General features: G+C 39.9%; 1 protein-coding gene across 1 annotated transcript; it reads right to left on the bottom strand.

The window, feature by feature from the left end:
* Positions 1-244: 244 nt before the first annotated feature.
* INO80C (INO80 complex subunit C) lies at positions 245-23,265 on the bottom strand. Its single transcript, XM_075828506.1, has 4 exons — positions 23,100-23,265; positions 11,319-11,430; positions 8,931-8,998; positions 245-721 (listed from the first exon to the last, which is right to left on the bottom strand). The coding sequence occupies exons 1-4, from the start codon at positions 23,187-23,189 to the stop codon at positions 590-592; spliced, it is 402 nt and encodes a 133-aa protein (XP_075684621.1). The 5' UTR covers positions 23,190-23,265; the 3' UTR covers positions 245-589.
* Between the last annotated feature and the right edge of the window lie 170 nt (positions 23,266-23,435).

The following is a 23,435-nucleotide window of genomic DNA, read 5'->3' as shown; positions in this document are numbered from 1 at the left end:
GAATGGCCGGGATACAGCGGACTTCCGCTGTGTATAATTAGAGCATTCGACGCCGTAATGGTACGGAATTTTGCGCGATCCGCTTCCTACCCATGACGTAACTGTACGTCATGGGGCGGGTAGAAGTAAAAGAATATTCTACAAAGGAGGAGGCCTTGAACAGAATCTGCAACACTGGATTAAATGACAACACACTTTACTTGTACATTTAATACACAAATACTTTTGATGGCCCTTTATTTTACAAATATTATAAAGTAAAAACAAAAGTAAAGACACATTAAAACATACTTACAATGCACAAAAACAAAAATTTACATTGCAAACATTTTACATTACCTTCACATGTTATTTATGTTTTTGTTCATAGAGAAAAAATATTATTAGATTAATCAGCAGAGAATTCTAAACCCATTTAGATATAAAAAAAATAAAAAATAAGATGTTCTCCATGGGTGTAGATTGTTGGTTTCAGGAAAGCTTATTCATGTAATTCAAGAGAAACACATCAGGATCTAGAAGGACAATTTTTCTAACAATAAATACTTGCTAACACTTTAGAATAAATAGTGGTATGCAGATCATATTGTTATGGTACGATGCTGGTTGCTTTTCTTAGAGCCAAGTATCCAGTGACAACGTCTGTGGGAAGCATTCTGATGTAATTGAATTCCTCTATTGTACTGTACCGCAGCTTAGTTTGTGGGTCGGTATAACTGGCCTAGGAAATACAAAAGGGCGACCATCAATGAGAATGCAAGCAACACACTTTACAAAATATAAATTTAATTTTGTCCCTTCTTCGTCAAAACAAATCACCGCTATACACATGTATGCGTTGAACACAGTATTACTTTGACCACAACCTGAGTGAACAAAAACGATGGTCAAAAATCCCCAGATACTTGTCCTGGATGTATCATTACGAATCACCAAAAATATTTCTTGAATCAAAAGTCCTTCAGATAAACTTAGGATGATAAAATGGACTGTGCACAGGGGCTATGTTTGGCATATACATTAGGATTTCTCCTGATGTATAATCCTTGGTCGTAGACGAAGCCTACACCAAAAAAAGTGACCTTTTGACACTGACAAAACTTTTTTTCAAACTGTATTGAAAAGAATAGTTGATCGATCCCAAAAAAACATATACCGCACAGTATCTTTTTTTTTTTTTTTTTTTACAAATCGGAGTCAATCGCAGACTTATGCACGTGTTTAGGCATACAGTAGCATACATATAGTGTATACGTTCGGCAGCATTCTTCAAATGTGTGTGCCAAACGTGATGTTAACAGGGCTTTATTCTTCATCAATGTTGGAGGACGCAAAGCATTTCAACGCAGGCTTTCACAATTTATTGACTGGCAAATCATTGCCATACATAATGAATGACATTGGAATAATCTAGGATTCATGAAAAATTTGGCAAGGATTACGGATCCAAAGCATTGTACTGCAAGTAGACAACTCTAGTAGATATATATATATATATATATATATATATATATATATATATATATATTTATTTTTTTCATTCTAAAAACACCTTTACAGAACCTTGATAAGGAACCAGACAGTGCTATACAGTCATATATGTATACAGTCACAAGCTAAGGAAAGACAAGATTTCAGATATCTCTTTTCCCCTGTGTGTTAGTAGCGATCAGGTGTCCGTTTTGGCTCCTGACCTACTGCTATAAATGGCCTAGGTACCAGGTTGCTGATCAAAATAGAGGGACTCGCAGGAAAATTAAGCAATTTTGATTTTCTTGACTGGGATCACTGGAAGATGTGATTGTTACAACATCAGTCAGTAAAAAGCATTGCTGTTGTGACAAAACGGTCATATCACTGGTGACATTAATATGTCTATGACCAGGCTGAATTGCACCATGTCGGACATTCTTTGTTTGCCAAAATTATTCTTCTATTCTGGGATGACAAGGCATTCATGTGATAGAACACTAGCTGAAATCTATAGGTTCACACGAGGAGTTTTCTTTTTTAATTACAGTAAACTATTTTACTGTAATATTACATAAAAAATTATTAATCAATAAAATCTTGTTTTAAAGGCTACAGGAAAGCTGGATGTTATGTAATTATTACTAGTGGTTAGGGATGGAATTACATGACGTTTACAGTGGCTGAGGCAAGATAGAAAGCTTGCAATGACAATAAGTGACAAAAATGCCATGTGTGACGTCCCCTTTAGCGAAAAAGCATTTTTATAGTTTATTTTAAAAACTCTTCTGACAAATGTGAAAGGAGTTTGAATATGTACTTTAAGGCCTTGCTCACATATTGCAGATTTGCTGCAGATGTTTCATGTATTTTTTTAAGCCGAAACCAGGAACGGAACCTAAACAGAATACATAAAGGAAAGCCTTATAGGTTTTGGCTTAAACTATGCAAGGAAAATCTGCAGCAAATCTGCAATGTGTGAACATGGCCTAAAAGCGCACTGGTTTGCAATATAAAATAGTGGATGGAACAAACTCATTTGTAAAGTAGAGAAAACTGATGACTTTTTATGGGATTGAATCCCTCCCACCCACAATATAAGTCCTGGTGCAGGAAATGGGGTAAAGGGAATTTTGCCTGCACTGCAGCCACATTACAATGAGAATTTTTTTTTACTTGATTTATTTTTTGTTATTTGCTCAAATTTAATTACACCAAAAAATATTTCCAATTCTTCCATGCATTCTTTGTCCAATGTACTTTTTAATATAACTTTTTATGGATTTGGGGCAACAAATATGGCTGTTGTCCATTAGATTACTTTTAGTAGTGATCACATAATGGGTCCCATCGCTTTCACCCGGTAGTTGTAAAAGGGGTTAAAGTTTATTCACCTGGCTTTGTTTGGCATGTTCTAAATTTGTAGGGGATGATTATTAGATTCCTGTATATTTGAAACGACACAAAAACAGCAAACTTCAAGAAGAAGCAAAATTAAAAAAAAAAGAAGTACTGACGAAAATGCATTAGAGAATTTACAGACTAAACTATAAAGTTGTCTAAAGGCTTACAATCCAGTTGCGAACCCTGCGAATTCTCACATTTCTTTATAATACAAGGAGGGAGCAAGGTGAGTATATACTATTGGCAATTTGCTATGTTATAGATATTACAACAATACTTTTTTTTTTTTTTTAATGTTTGAAATCGTATTTTTCAGCCTAAACGTATCCCATGTGAACATATCACGAAGATGCATAGATCCGCAGACACTATAGATGTATTGGGACAATAAAAAAATGGTACCGACAGTGTATACAGCTTTTAAAGAGGCTCTGTCACCAGATTTTGCAACCCCTATCTGCTATTGCAGCAGATAGGCGCTGCAATGGAGATTACAGTAACGTTTTTATTTTTAAAAAACGAGCATTTTTGGCCAAGTTATGACCATTTTCGTATTTATGCAAATGAAGCTTGCAAAAGTCCAACTGGGCGTGTTGAAAAGTAAAAGTACAACTGGGCGTGTATTATGTGCGTACATCGGGGCGTGTTTACTACTTTTACTAGCTGGGCGTTCTGATGAGAAGTATCATCCACTTCTCTTCAGAACGCCCAGCTTCTGGCAGTGCAGATCTGTGACGTCACTCACAGGTCCTGCATCGTGTCGGCACCAGAGGCTACAGATGATTCTGCAGCAGCATCGGCGTTTGCAGGTAAGTCTATGTAGCTACTTACCTGCAAACGCTGATGCTGCTGCAGAATCAACTGTAGCCTCTGGTGCCGACACGATGCAGGACCTGTGAGTGACGTCACAGTGCTGCACTGCCAGAAGCTGGGCGTTCTGAAGAGAAGTGGATGATACTTATCAGAACGCCCAGCTAGTAAAAGTAGTAAACACGCCCCGATGTACGCACATAATACACGCCCAGTTGTACTTTTACTTTTCAACACGCCCAGTTGTACTTTTGCAAGCCTCATTTTCATAAATACGAAAATGGTCATAACTTGGCCAAAAATGCTCGTTTTTTTAAAATAAAAACGTTACTGTAATCTACATTGCAGCGCCGATCTGCTGCAATAGCAGATAGGGGTTGCACAATCTGGTGACAGAGCCTCTTTAAGTGTTTAAGGGTATGTGCACACACACTAATTACGTCCGTAATTGACGGACGTATTTCGGCCGGAAGTCCCGGACCGGACTCAGTGCAGGGAGCCGGGCTCCTAGCATCATAGTTATGTACGATGCTAGGAGTCCCTGCCTCGCTGCAGGACAACTGTCCCGTACTGTAAACATGATTATACTACGGGACAGTTGTCCTGAAGCGAGGCAGGGACTCCTAGCATCGTACATAAGTATGATGCTAGGAGCCCGGCTCCTGCACTGTGTTCGGTCCGGTACTTGCGGCCGAAATACGTCCGTCAATTACGGACGTAATTAGTTTGTGTGCACATACCCTAAGAAGTTCAAAAGCTTTTTGTATCTGTTCTGATCCTGTTTAATGTTCTACTTCACAACTTTGGAAGAAATTAGTACAAGAAAATGTTACTAAGGAGAATAATTTTGGCGAGTAAATGTTATGTTTTTTCGAGTGAGTCACCGTAGTGTATTGATACATTACTAGAATATAGCATGACAATGTAGTACAGCTGACTAAACACAAGCGAACATTCATTAATCCAGTTTTAATTTTTTTTTCCTTTTAACCACAAAAGACGTTGATATTAAAGCAATTAGAATGGCCAAGGGGAGCCACACAAAGCAATAACCATAAATTCTGAGGACATAATTCCAGCATGCATAAAATCAATTTATACTTTTTCTATTTCAATAACTGTTAGCAGATGAAAATGTTTAATACCTCAAGTTAATAAATATGGATGCATATGCAGATATTCATACGACGGATAGCCTGCTGTTGTAATAACACGCAAAGGATTCTCAATATAACCAATTTCTCTATCAAATCAAGACAGCAGCAGGTTCCCCTACACGCACATATTGCATTTAACATAGCGAAATAATGATGGGTATATTACCTAAAACTTAAAATACTACCTTTATTTTCATGTAATTACAAAGCGGAAAACCTAGGTGATAAAACTCCCAAAGCTATAAACTTGTAGAGGCAGGTTCATTCCCAAAGGATCTGTTCTTTCACTATACGGTACGAAATAAATTATATTTACATCTCATTAAAATGTCTACCGAGTACAAGAAGGATACGCAGCCTTCAAGTGAATTTACACCACATAACTGCGCAATATTTTCATCTCCACCGCTGCTTGTATTTCAAAAGTCATAGGGGTTTCGAAGCCATCTTGTGATGTGAACATAAATAATGTTTTACTTACTCTGAAGAAGAATTTAAAGCAACGGAGTCTTTCATTTCAGATCTCAATAAATCACAAGGTTTGAGGAGTTATTTGTAGGTGTTTGATACGTTAATAGAAGTACAGAGTCTTTACCAACCCGCAGCCCTGAAGAATTATACAGACTCATTGAAATGGTAGGTGGCAAATGTCAGACTATGCCACGCTGCAAGTCAAAGATGGGTAAATAACTTTTGCTATTTCCCCATTAGAAAAGCAGCAACGAGAAGTTCTTACTACCGTCCTCTTCCGTTTAGTTCTCTTCCATCAGAGAAAAAGATGACCGACAGCTAAAACGGAGAGCATCGCTTCAGTTTGCATTACCATTGATTTCAATGGTAATTCTTTTGTTTTAGTTGGATTCCGTTTTCTAGGTTTCCATTTGATTTCACGAAAGCAAAAGTGCAGTCTGCAGCACTTTTGCTTCCGTGAAAAAAAAACTGAAACCTAGCAAACGGAATGCAAATGAAACAAAAGAATTACCATTGAAATCAATGGTAATGCAAACTGAAACGATGCTCTCCGTTTTAGCTGTCGGTCATCTCTTTCTGACGGAAGAGAACTAAATGGAAGATGACGGTAGTGTGAACTTAGCCTTATGGAAGTGATGCAAATATTTGGCTACACTTGTTATTTTATGGAAAAAATAAGCAATAACGTATTAAGAACATACTATAATCTAACAAGAAATGACACAATTAAGTTTTGAAAAGGGGGATTTTAGTAATATGAATGATCTAAGCGGTGGTGATACTATGTGGATTTACTAATTTTTTTTTAAATTAAAAATATATAATTTTAAAGGATTCACAACTGCTGTTTTATCAGTATTTGAATATTTTGTCATGTGTAAACAAATATCAAGTATAAGAATGGCGAATGAAGAAAGTAGTAGGGGTGAAATACAGTAATAAAATAACCACCCACTAGGACCAAAAAAAGCCGCTAATAAATGGTTAAACGGGTTGTCTCATAATAAACATTTATGGCATATCCACAGGATCTGCAATAAATGTTTGACATATGTGAGGTGTCTTTTTAGGTTAGGGCCTCACTTAAGAGGTCGCCTTATTGTGGCAAGTGGGCTCACTCAATTTTATCAACATGTGCGCCAAGAACCTCACATTTGTAAGTAAACATGCAGTAATGCCATGCACAGGTACAGGTTCCATCTGGGTTGTATGACATGGTTTTCACGGCTTCCGCGGGGGACTCGAGGTTAACGCGATCTTTATATGATATAATCTTGGGAGATGTGGTGGCCTCTAAGATCCCCCAAATGACAAAGTGGGAAGAGGATTTGGAGTCTACGTAAAGTATTGATATGTGGTCCACCGCAATTAAGTGGACACTGAGGTCTACCATGAATGCGAATCTCCTGGAAGTTTTTCATAAGTACTATACCTCATTCAAGTTGTCCGGGATCTATTCGACTTCTAGCCCCTTCTGTTGGAGAGGTTGTGGGAGGGTGGGATCCTTGTTCCACATCTTCTGGGATTGCCCAGTTATTGCTCCAATGTGGAAAGCGGTGTTTGATCTAATGTAGACACTAATAGGCACTCCGTTGACACTGAACGCAGCTTTGGCCCTCCTGTGCTTGGACATAGATTCTATTTTACCAGCCCAGAGGGTTTTAGTGGGTCACATATGCTTATCGGTTAAACTCTTATTGGCCAAACGGTGGAAATCTACTGATGCTCCTTCTTTACGGGAGGTGATAGATAGTGTTTCGTCACATTGTGGGTATGAGAGACTCTTTGCACTCCGTCAAAACAAAATGGGTCGCTTCACGGCCCAGTGGAACCTGTGGACAGCCGTGTTTCCATGTTGAGGACTCATGTTTGCGATGTCTGTGGGCCTGTTTGATATCTCGCTGAATATATTAATCAATGTATACTTGGTGTTTATCCTGGTTTCCCATTCCCCTCCCTTTTTTCCTTCTGTCTCTCCTTCCCCCCTCCTCAGGTCACCTTGCAATTGACTGCCTATCATCTTTGCATTGTATTGGTAATACCTTGTAAGGACGTTTTGTATTATTTGTAACCTGTGGTTTTCTTTGAAAATTAATAAAAAAAACAATGTTTTAAAAAAATAAACATGCAGTAATGCAAAAGTATCTAGATACAGTGCATTTGGTGGTCTTAACGTTCGCAGAGTGCTGTTGCAAAGTGGTTTTCTTTTTATATGTATTGTTTGCAGTCACAGCATATGGGCACCTACATATTTTTCATTTTTTTAGGATGTGCTGACCAACTTTTATTTGTTTTTGTGTTGTATATGTGGGGGTGGTGACTTCCCCCATTCTACCCAAGGGTGTTTTTAATTAGAGTAAAACTGATTCCTACCTACCCTGAATTCATTCTGCAGGCTAAGGCCCAGGAGAGAGGAGTCTTTTTAGGTTAGGGACCCACTTAAGAGGTCCCCTTGCCGTGGCAGGTGGGCTCACACAATTTGATCAAAATGTGCGCTAAGAACCTCTCATTTGTAAGTAAACGTAGCAGTAATGCAAAACGATCTATATACAGTGCATTTGGTGATCTTAGTGTTCGCAGAGTGCTGTTGCAATGTTTTTTGTTTGTTTTTTTTTACTTATGCGAGTCCCACATCTCAGACCCGAATCTCCCAAAACTTCTATAAAAGTAGCACATGGCTCAAAAAGTAATCCAGGATCCCCAGGACAAGTTTTGAAAAGCCCACAATGGTGTCCAAATTCTTTAACCCCTTGGTCATTTTTGAGTTTTATTTTATTCTCATCTTTTCCTACTTGCTTTCCAAAAGCGGTATCTTTGATATTTTTCATCGACATAGCCATAGGAGGGCTTGTTTTTTGCGGCACTAGTTGTAGCTTTTAATGGCACCATTTTAATGTAATATATAATGTACTGGTAAACTAAAATTATTTGTGGGGTGGAATAGAATAAAACTATAATTTTTACGGCGTTCACCGTGCGGTGAAAGTCATGCTAACTGTTAGGTGTCGCCATATCTGAACCATAAAGTTTTCATTTTTCTGTTGAAGGAGCGGTGTGAAGACTTTTTAATTATTATAGGAAAAATATGGGAACATTTTTTTTTTTAACTTTTAATATTTTGTTGTACATTACTAAAAACGCTAGTTTTTTACTATTTTTTATAGTCTGAACAAGATCGTTGGATCGCTTGCACAATATACTGCACAATACACTGCAAAATTGCAGTGTATACTAATTTATACTGGCTAGAGAAAGGGCTTAATAGGAGAACAAAGATGGCAAACCTCAAAATCTTGTTGATGGAAGGTGGGGTGATGGCGTGACAAGGGGGCCCCCTCCCTTTTTCTAACGGCATAGATGCCGCGATCGCCATTCACCGCGACATCTGAGTGCTAACATGCATCTGACGCCTGCCGAGTATGGAGAACGAGGGTCCTAGAGTGCCCTATCTGAATGGAGCGGGACTGCATATGCTCAGCCCTACTCTATTCTCACTGGGCATTCTGGACCCCCACCGATAAGACATTTATCACCGATCCAGTGGATAATTATGAGAAAGTCCCTTTAATAAGTTAAGGAGAGTAACTAAACTTAATTTCTCAAGCAACATTTACTTACAGGAAGTCCTGATATGTCCGAATATTTCTTTGCCGGCTTGCAAGAAGGTGGTGCATCAATGTTAAAATCTGCAATTCAACATAAAATGTCACATATTATTTAAGAATGAGAGTTTTTTTGTTCATTTGAAATAAATGCCTGTTCACACAGGTTTTTTATAGGCAGAAAAATTCTGCCTCAAAATTCCTTTTTTTTCTGTGGTTTTCACTGCGTTTTTTGCCTGCGGCCATTGAAGCTACTGCAAGGGCCACGGGCAAAAAACGGGGAAGAAAGAACGTGCCTTTTTTTCCCCTGGGAAAAGCCTCCTGGGGAAAAGTAATGCCTCTGCCTCCCATTGAAATTGATGGGGGGGTTGGCCATCTTTTGGTGCTGATTCCAACATGGTTTCCACATCAAAATCCGCACCAATAAATTCTGTGTGAACTGACAGCTTTATGCTAGTATTGTGGCGCAATTTATAAACAGCAGTGCAAAGGGTATATTCACACACAGCAGAGTTAAACTGTCCCATTCATCTGAATAGGGCTTTCAGAAAACCATGTGCACTCATGCATCAGAAACAAACCCATTCAGTTCTATGGAATAGATATTCAGTTGCAGAAATTTCTGCAACAAATCTGCAGAGTGTAAATATGTACATAGGGCTCACCATTTTTCTAGGTTGGATCAGAGTAGTAAGGCAATAACCCAACTTTGACACACACTCTCAGTGAAATGTATTAGTCTGGCCAATGTTATGACATAAAACTATTAGCATTTCTTATGCAACTGAATGCTTTTCATTTTTTTGTTTTTACAGCTGCAAATGTGATAATACAAAAAAGCAGTACTCACCTCTTCCTTTCCCCGGCGAACAAGCACTGATGGCTCTGGTCGTCCTCTCAGTCTTTTCTTACAAGCGCCCAGCATGTGACCTCTGCAGCCAATCAGAGGGCTTAGCGGTCACTTCCCAAAATCCTGGCACCATGGATTCCATAGCTGACAAAGGCTGCCAGGAGTACGACGCGTGACTGCGGAGCCCTCTGATTGGCTGCAACGGGCACATGCTGGACGCATGTAAAGAAAGACCAGGAGGAGAACCGCCAGATCATCAACACTGGATTGCTAGGGAAAAAAGAGGGGAGTACGGATTATTTTTTTGTTTTATCACATTTGCAGCGGTTTGTAAACATTTTTGGGATAACCCCTCTAATGCTAAATCATAATGGGGTATCATATTACTGCTGAAGTCATGTCTGATGTGAAGACCTTAAGGTCTGGACCACTGCCTAGTTCTATACTAAACTAGACATAGCAAGCACAAGCCGGGCATTATCATTTAAAAAAAAAATAATTATAGGTACTTTATGGAACTATTATTTACTAACTTCATGGAACGAATATTTGTATAGAATCATATAGCGCTATTATTTGGGTATTCATGGCACTACATGTAAATCTTGGGTGGTTTTGGAGGACTTTGTATTTAGTATATTTAGCAATACGACTGTGGTGGGACTAAATTATGAAAAAAAGTTTCCTGTGGCATGCTATGTTTCATGTGTCACAACTCATAGCCCTAGACATCCATCCTAAATGCACTTACATAACCCCTTTTCTGTAATCTAATAATAATATAATAGCTTACAGCATGCTACTGCGTATTTTCCACTTCATAGTTTTCCTTCGGAATGCTTTTTTTTCTGGCTTTTTCTAGATGTCAATGAAAGAGTATCGGTGAGAACACAATAGCTGTGGTCACCAGCCGTTATTCTGTGAAGCGCCATACAGACAAGAATACAAGATGGTGTCAGAACACTGCATACACTTTTGGATGATAGGAAAACCAAAAATTATAATATTTGAGAAAAAAAAAAATACTATTTTATTGTTTTGGTCCTGTTTAGCCATAAAACTATAAAAGGAAAGCCTAATAGTATTAAAATGACATGCACACGCAATCAAACCTATAAAAATATATTTGCTGCAAGTAAAAGGGAAATGTTGCTGAAAAACAAGAAAATTAAAATTGATTTTCTTATTGTAATTATTAATTTGGGAGTCTTTTTTTAGACATGATAACCAAGCAGTGGCCCAAATTGGTTTGAGAAACTTCTTCGTAACGATCCGGGTGACAATACTGGGTCATAAACATATTTAGCTAAGTAGCCGGCCCTAAGAAAATCGGAGCTATTCCATTTGACATAATTACATGATATATATGCACAACTGGCACATTAGCCCTACGTCTGCCTAATACCTTTGGAACTCTGAAAAAATTAAAATGTGCAAAACATTTAGCCAAAATATTAAACTGAACACAGAGGAAAACAGTGTAAGCCGGCACAGCTTCAATAAAAGTTATTTGTGTAGATTATATTATTTATAAATGCATGCTAAGCTGCTTACAGCTCGGATCATTTAGTTGCCAAGGCAATGCCCTTTCTAGAGCAAGAATCTGTTTTAGGTTCTTCCAGGTCCTGTTCTTTTTGCCAGCTGCTGCTCCTCCAATTCCTGAATGCTGCAGATGAAAAATACGCGTTACAAAGTCAATTAGACTTAATGGAACGTGGAATAAAATGTTTTTTTCATATTTACCCATATTACAGACGATCATGCCACTAATGTACAGATGTGTGTAAAAAGAAAAAAACAGGTAACAGGTACGATTATTTTTCCCAAGTTCCAATATGAAAAAAAAAACCACGTGTGATTGACCTTAATTTTGCATAACCGCATTTGAAACAGTAACAAGCTGTTAAAAACCTTGCCTTAATAAAAGCGCATTTCACATACAGCAAGCAAAATAAGAACTCATGCTATGCCAAGGGCACATTGTGAACAGAAGGAAATTATAGTGATGGTAAAAGTTTTACCAATCGATGATGATCAACTACAATTATCCCCCACCTAACACAAAAGGCTAAAATAGTGACATACTATTACAGATATACTATAAATGTCATTCTTTATTAAAAAAAATCAACAGCAAATCCTTACAACCTTTTTTGACAGAGGACATGGCGCAACATACTGATTTCCCCCGCAACTTTGTGTTACACCATGCCCCACTAAAATTAATGGGTTCAGATCACACCACCACTAACCCCCTTGCAGATCGAATCACCCCCCCTTGCAAATCGCACCACCCATCCCCCTTGCAGATCGCACCACCCATCCCCCTTGCAGATCGTTCCAACCATCCTCCTTGCAGATCGCACCATCACCCACCCCTCCTTGTAGATCGCACCCCCCCCTTGTAGATCGCAGCACCCCCTCATCCTTCTTGTAGATAGCGACACTGTAGCTCCCACTAAGAGCTGAATCCCCTGGCAGTGGTTCGTCAACCTCTGGCCGGGGTTTCAGCCCCTAGTGGCGCTATCTACAAGAAGGATGGGAGGGTGCTGCGATCTACAAGTGGGAGTGCGATCTACATGTGGGGATGCTGCTGCGATCTACAAGGGGGGGTGGGGGTACTCTCTGCAGGGTTGTGTGGCACCATGTCAGTATATGTGGGCACTGTGGCACTATCTACTCGGATATTGCGGCACTATCTACATGGACACTGTGGTGTTTTCAGGGGATTGGGACAAAAAAAAAAAACTTTGACAAAGGAAATTGATTTGGAGATAATGATGCAAAAAGTACATGAAAAACGGACAATTGATCAATTTTTAACAGCAATTTATTTTTCACTGTTGTGTGAGTGTAGCCTAAATGACTATGATGCCAGGAGTCCGATTCACATGTACCGTGATCGGGCCAGGAAATCCGGCTGACACATGGAACGTTTTTCACGGTCCAATCATGGTCGTGTGAATCGGGCCTTAACCCCTTAACAACATCCAACGTATTGGTACGTCGTTGACGTTAGGTACTTAACGCAATCCAACGTATGGGTACGTTGGAGCGTTAAGTGGTCACTGTGTCTAAAGACACGGTGACAGAGTAAAGATGGCTGCTGTCCCTGACAGCAGGCCATCTTTACACTTGGTCCAGGGGGGTGGCGCCCCCTACCCTGCATCGGCAATCGGTCGGTCAGTTCAGACCGGCCAATTGCGGCTATAATCTATCCATGTGAGCGCCCTGCAGCGCTTGAGCGCTGATCAGTGACCACCATCACTGATCAGCATCTGTGCTAATTTTTTGGCGCAGGTTTATTTTTTGGTCTATTTTTACTCCATCTTTTTGTGTGTGCCCTGCAGCCACAGAGTCCTGAGTCTATAATCAGCCTTTTTATATATAAAACTGTAAAAAAGTTTAAAAAAAAGTTGAATAAAATATAGTTAGGTGTAGCTAGTACCTGCATAGGTAGGACATTATGGTAGCGGTAGTTTAGGGGTAGCTAGTACCTGCATAGGTAGGATGTTAGGGTAGCGATAGTTTAGGGGTAGCTAGTACCTGCATTGGTAGGGCGTTAGGGTAGCGTAATAAGGGCATTACAAAACATAAGCACTCAGCTCAATGGTCCATGAAGTAACCATCAGCACTAATGGCTCCCTCCTGTGTTGTGTCACCACACGCTTTATGCAGGACACAAAAAATGGCTCTGGGCTTTAGATGGGCAAACATCTAAAGGAGTATTTACAAGAACAACGCTCCATACTGAGGAACACAAATGTTTCTACATCTGTCAAGGTGCAATAATCCCAAAGAAAATTATCTTTACAAAGACATTAACTAATAGTCTTGTAAAACATACCATACACACCTTTTCCTAATAGAGAAACGTAGCCATATTATGCCTATATGGCCGCTTTATATGTACCAGTGCGTGCGTGTATATATATATATATATATATATATATATGCCATATATTACCAAACTCCCCTTATTAAAAGAAAAAAAGTTTTAGTAGCAGCTATTTCTAACTCCCTCATTCAGCTCTATAGAGATGGACAGCGCATGATCGTCCTGCTCTCCAGCTGGGAATGGTGACTAAGAGTCCCCCGTTATCATCAATGATGGGGGTCCTAGGGATTAAACTCCCATCAAATTATTTGTATAAACTGTCTGATGGTAATGAATAATCTCCCACATTGTTTTAGGATTATGCAGTAAATCCTACAGGCTGCCAAAAAATATGGACAAAATTTTCTTTAATTTTATTATTAATTTCTAGGTTTAGATTTCCCTCCAGTACAAAAGAAAAAACATTTCACTAAATGATGCGCCATAAATGTCTGATAGGTATGGGTTCCGGAGGTGGGACCCGCATCTATCTCCAGAACAAGGGTCCCTCGATCCCTGTCCCGCCTGGTGAGAAGGGATTAAATAGGTTGTGCCATCTGACAGTCTCTTTCCATATGTTCTCTTAGGATTTTAGGGATCCTGATCACATCTAAGTTGTGATCAGTAATAGCCGACCCCTGCGTGTCAGAGAACCGCAGGATCAGTCCTTCTGACCTGACGGATTCGGCTCTGACTGCAAGATACAGCTTCTATGTATACATCATACATAGAAGCTGCATCTCAAAAAGTAAAACATTTTTTTTAAATAAAAAGCAATTAAAAAGTTGTTAAAAATGAAATAAAACATTGATTAAAAAAGAAAGAAAGTTGTCTTCAAAATTTATCTAAGATTTAAGCTATGTTCTTAAGGGTCCATTGATACGTTGCGGTTTCGACCGCATCGAAAATGGCATCATTAACCCCTTAAGGACACAGCGAAACACGGGCAAGTATAGGACATGTCGTGAGTTTTATGCAGCGGACATATGCTGCGTGAAAATTACGACCAGTCAGAATGGCCCCATTGACTTACATAAGTCCGTGCGACGCGCGTGATTTCCACGCGCGTAGGACGGACGTAAAACACGTTCGTGTGAATAAGGCCTTAAGGACACAGCCAATTTTTTCAAATCTGACGTGTCACTTCATGTGGTAATAACTTTGGAATATTTTTATGTATCCAAGCAATTCTGAGTTTGTTTTCTCGTGACACAATGTACTTTATGTTAGTGGTAAAATTTGGTCGATATATTCAGTGCTTATTTGTGAAAAAAAACAAAATTCAGAGAAAATTTGCAAAAATTAGCATCTTTCAAAATTTAAATGTATCTGCTTGTAAGACAGATAGTAATACCACACAAAATAGTTACTAGTTAACAGTTCCCATATGTCTACTTTATGTTGGCATCGTTTTTAAAAGTCCCTTTATATTTCTAGGACGTTACAAGGCTTCTAACTTTAGCAGCAATTTCTAAAATTTCCAAGAAAATTTCAAAAGACTATTTTGTCAGAGACGAGTTCAGTTCTGAAGTGGCTTTGAGGGCCTTCTATATTAGAAAGTCCCCATATATCATCCTATTTTAAAAACTGAACCCCGCAAAGTATTCAAAACAGCATTAAGAAAGTTTCTTAACCCTTTAGGCGTTTCACAGGAATTAAAGCAAATTAGGTGAAATTTACCATTTTAATTTTTTTTGCCAAAATTCGTTGCTAATAAAAAAATTCTTTAACACAGAAGGTTTTACTAGAGAAATGCAACTCAATATTTACTGCCCAGATTCTGCAGTTTTTATAAATATCCCACATGTGGCCCTAGTGTCCTAATGGACCGAAACACAGGCCTCAGAAGCAAAAAAGCACTTAGTGGATTTTGGGGTCTCCTTTTATTTAGAATATATGTTAGGCACCATGTCAGGTCTCGTGGTGCCAAAACAGTGGAAACCCCCAAAAACGTGACCCCATTTTGCAAACTACACCCCTTAAGGAATGTATCTAGTGGTATAGTTAGCATTTTGACCCCATAGTTTTTTTGCGAAACTTATTGGAATTAGTCTGTAAAAACGAAAATCTACTTTTTTCTGTCAAACGACGACGCGTAAATTGACTGCCTCGGCAAAGAAGTGCAGGGCACTTCTTTGCAACGTAATTTGAGCCGTTCTTCATTGAACTCAATGAAGAGCAGCTCAAGATTTACGAGCGTCACAGACGCCTCGTATATTACGAGGAGGAGCATTTACGTGTGAAACGAGGCAGCTGTTTTCTCTTGAAAACAGTCTGTCTTTTCACACGTAAATGCCTGCTATCGTGTGCACATACCCTTAGGGGTTAAAAGCATGTGGTTTTCAGATGCTGTGTTTCAATGCGGTTTTAAATGCACCTCAACTGCAACATCTGAATCGACCCTAAGGGTATGTGCGCACACAAACTCAAAACCGTCTGAAAATAAGGAGCGGTTTTCAGAGAAAACAGCCTCTGATTTTCAGGTGTTTTTGAAGCTGAAAATGAAACTTCTTTTAATTTGGAGCTTCTTTTGAGGCTTTTTTTAATTTGGAGCTTCTTTTGAGGCGTTTTTTAATTTGGAGCTTCTTTTGAGGCGTTTTTCATAGTGTTCAATGGAAAATCAGCTCCAAAAAACGCCACAAGTGGCATGCTACTTCTTTTTACGGAGCGTCTTTTTACGCTCCGTTTTTTAAAACAGAAACGTAAAAAGATGCCCTGTATGAACAAAATGCTGTTTTTCCAATTGATTTCAATGGGCAGTGAACATATGCGTGAACATACCCTGAGGGTATGTTCACATGTACACGTCCGTTACGGCTGAAATTACGGAGCTGTTTTCAGGCGAAAACAGCTCCTGAATTTCAGACATAATGGCAAGTGTAGGCGTTTTTCGCAGGGTCCATTACGGACGTAATTGGAGCTGTTTTTCTATAGAGTCAATGGAAAACGGCTCCAATTACGTCCCAAGAAGTGACATGCGTCTTTTGACAGCGGCGCGTAAAAAAAATTACCGTCTCAACAGTACATAATGGGCAGATGTTTGCAGACGCTTTCAAGCAGTATTTTCAGCCGTAATTCCAGGCGTAACACGCCTGAATTACGTCCGTAAATAGTGCGTATGAACATACCCTAAGAGTGGCTGCAACGCTAAGTGTAGTTGTATATGTGGTGCACATTTGCTAACAAAGAACATGTTCTCCAGACACTGTCCCCTCGCCCAGGGAACCTCACGCTGCAAGAGTCTAGGTGTATTTTTTTGAAGGCACGGAGTAAGCTATATTCTTTATTTTACCACCTGCAAAGGCAAGATGTTCCAACTTTCTAATCTGTAAATATTATACTGTAATATTATTGTTACCATACAGTGCTGTAAAAAGGTTGCCCCTTCGAGATGTACCCTAGTATTACATATTTGCCACCCTGAAAGGTTTTTGAGGTTGAAAGGTGGGAGAATATTTTACACAGTACTGCATAGCAACAATTTGAATGGGGCATATTTATGAATTCGATTATGACATGTGTCCGGTGTAACTGCATTGAATAAAATGGTATTTGGCAACTTTTACACGGCAGTATTTTGGTGAATATTTTGCATCAATATTTGTAAGCCAAAACCAGGAGTGGGTCCAAAACACTGAAGAGCCGAAAATCTTTCCATTATCCATTTTTTGTTTATTTTCCATTCCTTGGTTTGGTTTCCAAATACTGATGCAAAATACTTACCTACATACTGCAAAGTGAAAGAGGCCTAATTTATCAAACCCAACGCTATGAAACTCAACGCTATTTTATTCGACACCTATGGGAATTCTGTCAGTGTAAGGAAAAAGTTATAAAAAGAGTTCCGCCGCTTTTTTGTTCAGGAGCTGTAAAGTATTTCACGTTGGCTCAAACTGTCTTGTTAACCCGTTAGCGACGGCCCATAGTCTTTTTACGTCGGTCACTAACGGGCCTTATTCCGATGCAATATACTTTTTACGTCGCGGCATCGGAATAAGTAAACAGAGCAGGGAGCGGTCAAATCTCCCTGCTCTCAGCTGCCAGATGTAGCTGAGGGCTGGGGGCTGCTCTGCCGGGTAAGATCGATATTAGTATCGATCTCACCCGTTTAACCCCTCAGATGCGGTGCACAATAGCGTGCACCGCATCTGAGTGGTTTTGGAGAGAGTGCCATCGAGTGTCTGTTTCTCCGATGGCAGCCGGGGGCCTAATAAAGGCCCCCAGGTCTGCCTGTGGTGAATGCCTGCTAGATCATGCCGGAGGCATGACCTAGCAGATGCCTGTCTGTTTTACACGGACAGGCATAATACACTACAATACAGAAGTATTGCAGCGTATTATAAATGCGATCGGATGATCGCATAGTGAAGTCCCCTAGTGGGACTAGTAAAAAAGTAAAAAAAAGTTTAATAAAAAGTGAAAAAAAAAAAATTTAAAACCCACTTTTCCCCCCTTATAAACTGCTTTATTATTAACAAACAAAATAAAGTAAAAAAGTTACACATATTAGGTATCGCCGCGTCTGTAACGACCCCAACTATAAACTTATTACATCATTTAACCCGCACGGTGAACGTCGTAAAAAATAAAACATACAAAAATTGTTGTTTTCTTTGAATCCAGCCTTAATAAAAATGTGATAAAAAGTAATCAAAAAGTCGCATCTACTCCAAAATGCTACCGATAAAAACTACAAGTCGTCCTGCAAAAAAAAAAAAGCCCACATAAAATTGCATCGGCGAAAAAAAAAAAAAAGTTATGGCTCTTCAAATATGGAGACACAAAAAGAAATAATTTTGAAAAAAAATAAAGTGTTTTCACTGTGTAAAAGTAGTAAAACTTACAAAAACTATACAAATTTGGTATCATTGCAATCACAACAGCCCACTGAATAAAGTTATTGTGTTATTTATACCACACGGTCAACGGCATAAATTTAGGATGCAAAAAAGTGTGGCAAAATTGCAGCTTTTTTCTATCCCCCCAAAAAAGTTAATCAATAAATTCTATGTACCCCAAAATGGTGGTATTAAAAATTACAACTTGTCCCGCAAAAAACAAGACCTTAGGCCTCATGTACACGACCATAGCCATGTGCACGGCCGTGATTTTCGGCTCTGCCGGCAACGGAGTGTCAGCCGCGAGCCGCCCGCAAATCGCGGGCTGTGCACATGGCCGCGGCCATTATTTTCAATGAGCCCGAACTGCATAACACGGCTGTAATAAGGCTTGCCCGTTATTTCTGCGGTCCGGGCTCCAGGGCCATGCACAGACCGTGGAAACCACGGTCGTGTGCATGGCCCCATAGGAATGAATGGGGTCGCAATTCTGCCGTGGATTTTTAGGGGAATTGCGGCCGCAAAAGCACGTTCGTGTGGATGGGGCCTTATACAGCTATGTCGACGCAAAAATAAAAAAGTTATAGCTCTTTGAATGAGACAATGGAAAAACATTAAAAAATGGCTTGGTCATTAAGGTCTAAAATAGGCTGGTCATTAAGGGGTTAAGCTAAAGAATGCCGGAGTAAGATGTGCCTAATATATTAACCTTTGGGACATTTTTTTATTTTCGCTTTTCCTTCCCCGCATTCCAAGAGCCATAACTTTTTTATTTTTCAATCAATAGAGTGGTGTGAGGGCTTATTTTTTGCGGGAAGAGTTGTAGTTTCTTTTGCTACCATATAATGTACTGGGAAACGGAAAAAAATAATAATGCAATTCCTCAATAGTTTTTTGGGTTTTGTTTTTATGGCTTTCACCGTGCGGTAAAAACGACAACTTATCTTTATTCTGTGGCTCAATACAATTACGGTGATACAAAATGTATATAGTTTTTTCAATTTCACTACTTATTAATAATAAACTTTTTGTTAAAGAAAAATAATGTTTTGTGTCGCCACATTCTGAGAGCCATAACTTTTTTTATTTTTTCACCGATTTATTTTTTGTGGGACTAGCTGTAGTTTTTATCGGTACCATTTTTTGGTATGTAGAAATTTTCATTATTTTTTTTTTTTTTTTAAAAAAAAGCTAAGTTGACCAAAAAAAACAGATTTTGGCATTTTACATTTTTTACGACGTTCACCGTGCGCATTAAATAACGCTATATTGTAATAGTTCAGACTTTCATGGACGCAGCAATACCAATTTTGTTTACTTTTTTTATTTTTTACATCACTTTAGGGGGAAAATGGGAAAAGGTTTTTTTTTTAACTTTTAATATCTTTTTTCACTACTAAAAACTTTTTTTCATTTTTTTAAACACACTTTATTAGCCCCCCAAGGGGACTAACGATCGCTGGTACCATATACTGAAATACTAATGTATTGCAGTATATCGTCATTTTTACAGGTTTCTGTTAAGCCCTGCCACAGGCAGGGCTTTAGGCTATATTCACACGGCAACGCCAATTACGTCTGAAATTACGGAGCTGTTTTCAGGCGAAAACAGCTCCTGAATTTCAGACATTTTGACAAGTGCACGCGTTTTTCGTGGCGTCTTTTACGGACGTAATTGGAGCTGGTTTTCATTGGAGTCAATGAAAAACGGCTCCAATTATGTCCCAAGAAGTGACATGCACTTCTTTGAGGCGGCCGTCTTTTGACTGCGGCGCGTAAAAGAAAAAGCCTGTCTGCACAGAACACCATAAAACCCATTGAATTCAATGGGCAGATGTTTGCAGACGGTTTGGAGCCGTTTTTTCGGCCGTAATTTGAGGCGTAAAATGCCTGAATTACGTCCGTAAATAGGGCGTGTGAACATACCCTAACAGAGGCAGAGCGAAGGCAGCCCTGGGGGCCTTCATTGGGCCCCTGGGGGCCTTCATTAGGCCCCTGGGCTGCCATAACAACCATAGTCACCCCCCGATCTCACTGCAAGGGAGGTGGGCAATGAGCTGTCGGAGGGGGCCGCCCCCTCTTTTCAACGCCTCAGATTCTGCGGTCGCGATGGACCGCAGCATTTGAGGGGTTAAACAGCCGGGGGTGGGGGGGCTTTTTCATTTTTAATTTCAATGTGTTCTGACAAATTTAACTCCCTATTCAAGCGGACTGCAGCCGCAAATCTTAAGCTTCTCACATAGGCAGTGTGGCCATCTGAGAGGGTTGTTTTACTGCAGACGGTACTGACTATTGAATATCAATAGTATCACTATATGGAGACTTTTCAGTTCACATTGCGGTTTTAATTCTCATTTGTATGCGTAGGGTGTGTGCACACGACCTCTTTTCGGACGTAATGGAGGGGTTCTACGCCTGAAAAGACGGCTGCAATACGTCTGCAAACATTTGCCCATTGCTTGCAATGGGTCTTACGATGTTCTGTTCAGACGAGGTGTAAGGGTATGTTCACACGGCCTATTTACGGACGTAATTCGGGCGTTTTTGCCCCGAATTACGTCTGAAAATAGCGCCTCAATAGCGCTGACAAACATCTGCCCATTGAAAGCAATGGGCAGACGTTTGTCTGTTCACACGAGGCGTATATTTACGCGCCGCTGTCAAATGACGGCGCGTAAATAGACGCCCGCGTCAAAGAAGTGACCTGTCACTTCTTTGGCCGTAATTGGAGCCGCTATTCATTGACTCCAATGAATAGCAGCGCTAATTACGTCCGTAATTGACGCGGCGTTCAAGCGCCTGCACATGCCGGTACGGCTGAAATTACGGGGATGTTTTCAGGCTGAAACATCCCCGTAATTTCAGCCGTTACGGACCCCCGCCGTGTGAACATACCCTAATATTACGCGTGGACACTTCTTGGGACGTAATTGGAGCGGTTTTTCATTGACTCCAATGAAAACTAGCTCCAATTACGCCCGTAAAAGACGCCACGAAAAATGCGAGTACATGCAAAAACGTCTTAAATTCAGGAGCTGTTTTCTCCTGAAAACAGCTTTGTAATTTCAGACGTATTTGGCGTTATCGTGTGCACATACCATTATAGTTATCCTAATAAAGCTGTACGCCGTTATACTAGTAAGCATTCAATAGGTGTCTGGGAAACAAGGTCTAATCTTTCTGCCTTTGGCGATATTGATGTGTTTTTGTATGTACTTCAGCCCACCAGACACCTGGGTCTTCTTTTTTTTGTTTGTTTTTTTAAACAGCCAGGAACAGCGCGATCCCTGCCTGTGGCTGTTAGTCCCGGGTGTCCGCTGTAAAATACAGCAGACACCCGAAGTGTATGGAACGCACTCCAAACATCAGACCCCGTACACGTCAAAGTGCGCAAAGGGGTTGAGAGGTGCACGCCCTTTAAAAAATAAGGTGCATCTCTGGCCGTTTGTGTACCAGAAAGTAAATTTACACCAGCTATGTACGGTCATAGATTTACAGTAAAATTTGCGCCACTTTCTGGTGCAAATTATTGTTCATTTGTTGTGCCATGGGTGCTAATCCTGCCCACTTCTTGGTAAAGTGGCGTGAGCAGGCTAAATTAGGTAAAACTCACACTTTTTTAAGCCATTTGCAACTTTTCTATGCCAAAAAACTGGCGGAAAACGTTTGCTAAATTCCACCCTTTGTATTTCCATTCATCATTTCCAGGATAATAATTAAAAGCAATATTCTTTATTTCAAAAAAATGTTGACATTTTTTTTTTGGGGGAAAATGGTAAACCATAAATAAATACAACTAGATCGCCACAATAGTAACATCCCGCAAAATAAAGTCAACATATTATTTATACTGCATGGTGTAAAAAACAAAATTGTAGCAGATTTGGTGTTTTTTCCCTGTACCCACCCGAACAAAAAAAATAAATAAAAAAAAGTCTTATTTTAAAGAGTTAGTCACTTTATCAGATTTTCCCAAAAAATTGTGCCATTGCCAAATACAACTCATCCCATAAAACACAAACTTTGACAATGTTACGGGGCTATTGAAATAATGGTGATGCAAATAGAAAAAAATACCATTATAGAGCAGGGTACCCCACTCGGGACCCCGTCTATGAACCACAAACGGAGAACCGCTCTGGACGCCCGTTGATCCAAATGGTTTCCATGTAAAATACTGCATGGCCACGGCAGGGAAATGCCCGGCTAGCCGCAGCTTCCTCTGTAAAATCAGCTATTTGCTGTGGGCGCTGGACTCACGACGATCACATGATCACAGTGCCAGCTCCAATACGAAAGGAGATGCCTCAAATGACAACCCCTTTAAGGGTTAATTTTTTTTTTTACAAAATTCCCTGTCACTTGCATGTTAAACCCCATGTGAACAGGCTCCTTGAAGCCCTGTGTACTGAACCCCGATGAATAGTGGGTGATTTGAGCCAACCACTGATTTTCAGGGGTAGTGCAAATACCAGTCCTGAGCCCTAGCTGATCGCTCCAGTGACGTACAATTACTATAACGAAACCATATACAGCGCTAGTAATGAAGCTCTGTCAATAGTGATCGCTGAGTGGCAGTGTAAACATGGGGGAGGAAATAGTAGGGAAGCAGACACTTACAAGGAAACAGGGGTGTTTAAACGGCAATGGTTTGACAGCTGCATCTGTCATGGAGGATGAGGCTTCAGCAGCTACCCCTTTATCGCTCATGATGTAACCAGCCCGGTTGTGTTATTAAAGGCAGGAACGTAGTTCCCGGACCGCGATATTTTCGCCCCTCCCATCAACCAATCACAGCACAGTTCTTAAAAAGGCTGTTTGTATAACAAGGCTCGAGATTGGCTGGTGTTGCTTTCAGTTCTTTTTTACTTTAGGTTTACGTGTGAGGCAGCGGGAAAAAGTACAATCAGCCGCGAACGATGTAATTGCTCACGTGGTCACAGGAGATGTGCGTTT

Source organism: Rhinoderma darwinii, chromosome 5, assembly GCF_050947455.1.
Source record: "Rhinoderma darwinii isolate aRhiDar2 chromosome 5, aRhiDar2.hap1, whole genome shotgun sequence".
NCBI classification, from domain to species: domain Eukaryota; kingdom Metazoa; phylum Chordata; class Amphibia; order Anura; family Rhinodermatidae; genus Rhinoderma; species Rhinoderma darwinii.
This window is presented reverse-complemented; position numbering and strand designations above follow the sequence as displayed.